Genomic DNA, 4363 nt, shown 5'->3' on the forward strand with positions numbered 1-4363 from the left:
CACAGTCACACAGACAGGCAGATGCACAGGGCTCAGGGCCCTTGAATGGACCCTGCCCCCTCCCCTCCCACCACCCAGGGCTGTCTGTGCTAATTCTCCAGGCTTCAGCCTGTTTCTTAGCCTGGGATCTGCGCAGCATTGAGGGACCCACAAGTCAACCTTGAGACCTTTGGCAAGTAAAAGGGGAAGACAGGGGGGTGGGGGGAAGAAAGGAGGTGGTGGAACTAACTGCGGAGTGGGGTGGGGGAGGGGATGAATGAAATCCACATCTGGAGGGGTGGAGACGGAGTGGAAAAACTTCAGAAGATAGATTTTGGATGTCAGGCCTGGAGGGAACGGGAGCAAGAAGAAAGATCTCCACGCAGTCGCTGATCACCTGGAAAGGGACCGAACCCCACACCCCAGCTCTTCAGCCCCTGCCTCAGCCCTAACACCAGCCTTGACCTGGTCCCAGGCCCAGCCGGCCCTACCATGACAAAGGAGTATCAAGATCTTCAGCATCTGGACAACGAGGAGAATGACCATCAGCACAGAAAAAGTGAGGGGACACCTCCCCCCATTTCTGAAAGGGGAGCATTAGGTGGCTCTCGCCCCCTCCCCTGACCCCACCTCTCCCTGGGTCTGCCCGGCTCACGAGGTTGGTGGTGTCTGAGCCGCCCCTCTTAGGGGAGGTGCAGGGTGTAGGATTGGAGACCCTTTCTTGGTGGCAGTTGTCCCCAGGCTCCTTCATGACCCTCCTGCCCTTTGCCTTGTTACCGACTTCTCAGGACCCTGGGGAGGGGGTTGCCCAGGGGATGTGGGGGTTAACTGCAAGAAGTTAGACCCTCTTCTTCGTTCCTCTTCCAACACCCGTGAGCCTTGGCCAAGTGTATGTGTGTGAGTGTGTGTGTGAGTGTGAGTATGTATGAGTGCACAGGTGTCAGGGATCCTTTGGGTCAAGGAGAAGATTTCTGTGGCAGGCCTCAGGGAGCTCTGACTGGAGGAGGATGAGTCAAGCCCTCTTTCTTTCTCCTGCGAGCAGAGATGTTTCTGTTGGGGCTGAGCCAGGATGGAATGCTTGGCAGAAGGGAGTGGGCAGTGCCCTTTGATGGGGGAAGGGACTACCAGCAAAAACGGAGGGGAAGCCCCCGCATTTCAGCTCACTGAGATAGGGCCCCCGGGTGGGCACAACTTGGTCGACCTGAAGTCTGGTTACTCTGACTCCCTGCGCCCAGACAAAGAGGAGTGGGATTCACGGGGAGAGCAAGAATCCCGTTTCTCTTGCCTCACCGGCTAGACCCTCTCACCCCCAGTCTCCAGCGTGCAAACTGCATTCTCGAGGCTCTGCGTTCTGATGCGGCAGTGACTCGATCTGGCCACTAGGTGCCAGCAAAGGCCTAGAGCCTGGGTTGCTGCTGCTGCTGCTAAGTCGCTTCAGTCGTGTCCGACTCTGTGCGACCCCATAGATGGCAGCCCACCAGGCACCCCCGCCCCTGGGATTCTCTAGGCAAGAACACTGGAGTGGGCTGCCATTTCCTTCTCCAGTGCATGAAAGTGGGAAGTGAAAGTGAAGTCGCTCAGTTGTGTCCGACTCTTCGTGACCCCATGGACTGCAGCCTACCAGGCTCCTCCGTCCATGGGGTTTTCCAGGCAAAAGTACTGGAGTGGGGTGCCATCGCCTTCTCCTAGAGCCTGGGTAGGGCTCCCGCAGAAAGATTCGCACCCCTTCTCACCTCTCGATGCATCCAGCTCCTCCTGGTCACCTTCAAACCAGATTTCTTCATCTATAAAGTCCCTCCTAGTCTCCTAGAGGAGGCTCAGGCTGCCCTCCTCCTAGGACCCCAGAGCTGCCCCAGGCTCCCATCTGTTCCTGAGCCCCTGACCTCCTCTCTTGTAGGGCCACTGCCTCCTCATTCATTCAGTCGGCGTCTCTGCACCGGACCCAGCCTCCTCCTGGTCTCCATGGGCCTTAGCCTCCTGCTGCTAGTCGTTCTCTGTGTGATCGGATCCCAGAGTGGGTTCCCCAGGGGGTAGGGGGAGTTTGGGAAGGGAGTAAGGTGATATGGTAAGGGGGCGGGGGGCGGAAGAGCTGGCTGCTGTGATGTGGGAAGCAGCCCCCTCATTTTGTCCTGTCTGCACCCTCTTCTGCCCAGACTCCAAGCTGCAGGAGGAGCTCAGCGCCCTGAGAGAGACCTTCAGCAACCTCACAGTGAGCACAGAGGCCAAGGTCAAGGCCCTGAGCGTTCAGGGTGAGGAGGGCTGGGGCTGGGGGGCTGGGAACAGTAGGGCCATTGAGACACTGAGCAAGTCTCTTCCCTAGGAGGAAATGTGGGCAGAAAGGTGAAGTCCCTGGAGTCCCAACTGGAGAAACAGCAGCAGGAACTGAATGCAGGTCAGCGAGGGGTGCGTGTGTGTGTGAGTGCGCATGCGCTTGCAGGATACAGTGGTCTCTCAGACCAAACCAAGGGGCATTGTGGCAGAAGTATCTGCGATCTTCACGCCCCAGTAGGCAGATGACAGAACCTTCCCAGCCCCCAGTGTTCATCGTGACTTTCTTGCTTTCCCCTACCCTCATCCCCCTCCACCTCTGCCCTCTGTCTCCCCAGATCACTCCAGCTTGCTGCTCCACGTGAAGCAGTTTGTGTCTGACCTACGAAGCCTGAGCTGTCAGATGGCTGTCCTCCAGGGCAATGGTGAGGGGGTGGGGGTTGCCCAGTCTTGCTTGCCTGCCCGACCCACTTCCTCTCAGCCCCTCACCACCCCCTCTGACTCCCGCCCCAGGCTCTGAAAAAGCGTGCTGCCCAGTGAACTGGATCGATTATGAAGGCAGCTGTTACTGGTTCTCTCGCTCCGGGAAGCCCTGGCCTGAGGCTGAGAAGTACTGCCAGTTGGAGAATGCCCACCTGGTGGTGGTGGGCTCCTGGGAGGAACAGGTAAGGTTCTGGTAGGGCCCGGCTGGGAGGTTGGCAGGTCTAAGGAGAGGTCACCACCCCTCCTCTCTCCCCAGAAATTTATCCAGCACCACATGGGCCCTGTAAATACCTGGATAGGCCTCATGGATCAAAATGGGCCCTGGAAATGGGTGGACGGGACGGACTACGAGACGGGCTTCAAGTGAGTGTGTGCGCCCCCGAGGCTCTGCCCCTCCATCTTCGGCCCATCATCCCAGCCTGGCAGGTCCCGAGGGCCAGGGGTCCATGGTTGGGCTCAGAATTGCACCCTCGAGGCTCTGCCCCTCCATCTTCGGCCCATCATCCCAGCCTGGCAGGTCCCGGGGGCCGGGGGTCCATGGCTGGGCTCGGGGTCTCAGGCTCTGGGGTCCACGTCTCTCTGGTCTCTTTAGGAACTGGGCACCAGAGCAGCCAGATGACTGGTACGGGCACGGGCTTGGAGGGGGTGAAGACTGTGCCCACATCACGGTGGACGGCCGCTGGAATGATGACGTCTGCCCGAGGCCCTACCGCTGGGTCTGTGAGGCCCAGCGGGACGGAGGCAATGACAGCTAAGAGCCTCCTCTCCCCTAATTTATTTCCTCAATGCCTTTACCTGCCATAGGGGCCCTGGTTTGGGGCCCTTCTATCTAGGGGCTTCTGGATTTTCATCTAAGATTTTAGAGGGAAGGGGGAAAGATGGTGTCTGAGGAATGTAGAATGATGTTTAGAGGGGCGAGGAGATTGAAACCCATGCTGCTTTCTATGGTTTGCAGGTTATTATTATCAACTGGATTTTTTTAGAGTAAAAAGAAAAGAAATATACAAAACATTGAGTTGTCTGCTTGCTGGCGATTAGGAATCGGGAGTGGGCTGGTCAGCACTAGGAAGTCTTGGACTGGCAACGGGTCATCCTGAGAACTGTCTGCACTTTGGGCCAAGAGGCCTGGATTTGTTCTTTACAGGTATACAAGTTAGGGCAAGCTAGTCTGCTTTCTGTGTTTCAGCTGTAAAATAGTGTTATTACTGATTTGTTACTGAACTCAGGTTCAGTTGCTCATCTCTCAAGAATACAATACTGAGAGACGAGTAAAAGGAACTATGACTTTATTGAGGAAGTTGGCAATCTAGGAAAGAAGGTGACTCATATCCCAAAAAATCAACTCCTCCTTGCCGATCAGGGGGTAAGAGATTTTAAAGGGGAGTTTCATGGGTACATAGGTGGGGCAGGGGTTACGTGCATAACAACAGAGTTAGCTCTGACAATCATCTTGAAATTGGTCATGCAATGGTCTTCTGGTCAGTGTCATCCTTTTCATATATTTTAAGCTTTTTTTTTTCTTATTTTATTTTTAATATAAACTTTTTATTTTGTATTGGGGTATAGCCAATTAACACTCAACATTAACACTCAACATAACATAAACTCAACATACAAAAAATGAAGATCATGG

At 55.4% G+C, this 4363-nt stretch overlaps 1 protein-coding gene across 1 annotated transcript; it reads left to right on the forward strand.

Moving 5' to 3' along the window:
* Positions 1-303: 303 nt before the first annotated feature.
* Positions 304-3739, forward strand: LOC129651328 (asialoglycoprotein receptor 1-like). Its single transcript, XM_055580067.1, has 8 exons — positions 304-538; positions 1877-1993; positions 2133-2228; positions 2300-2371; positions 2586-2672; positions 2761-2912; positions 2987-3093; positions 3323-3739. The coding sequence occupies exons 1-8, from the start codon at positions 472-474 to the stop codon at positions 3483-3485; spliced, it is 861 nt and encodes a 286-aa protein (XP_055436042.1). The 5' UTR covers positions 304-471; the 3' UTR covers positions 3486-3739.
* Positions 3740-4363: the final 624 nt, after the last annotated feature.

Source organism: Bubalus kerabau, chromosome 4 (genome assembly GCF_029407905.1).
Source record: "Bubalus kerabau isolate K-KA32 ecotype Philippines breed swamp buffalo chromosome 4, PCC_UOA_SB_1v2, whole genome shotgun sequence".
Lineage (NCBI taxonomy): Eukaryota > Metazoa > Chordata > Mammalia > Artiodactyla > Bovidae > Bubalus > Bubalus kerabau.

Excerpts from the sequence above, each read along its gene's own strand:
- LOC129651328 (XM_055580067.1), top strand. The coding sequence starts at position 472 with ATGACAAAGGAGTATCAAGATCTTCAGCATCTGGACAACGAGGAGAAT. Across the intron at positions 2,229-2,299 it reads CAAGGCCCTGAGCGTTCAGG|GAGGAAATGTGGGCAGAAAG; the intron begins GTGAGGAGGGCT and ends TCTCTTCCCTAG. Across the intron at positions 2,673-2,760 it reads GGCTGTCCTCCAGGGCAATG|GCTCTGAAAAAGCGTGCTGC; the intron begins GTGAGGGGGTGG and ends CTCCCGCCCCAG.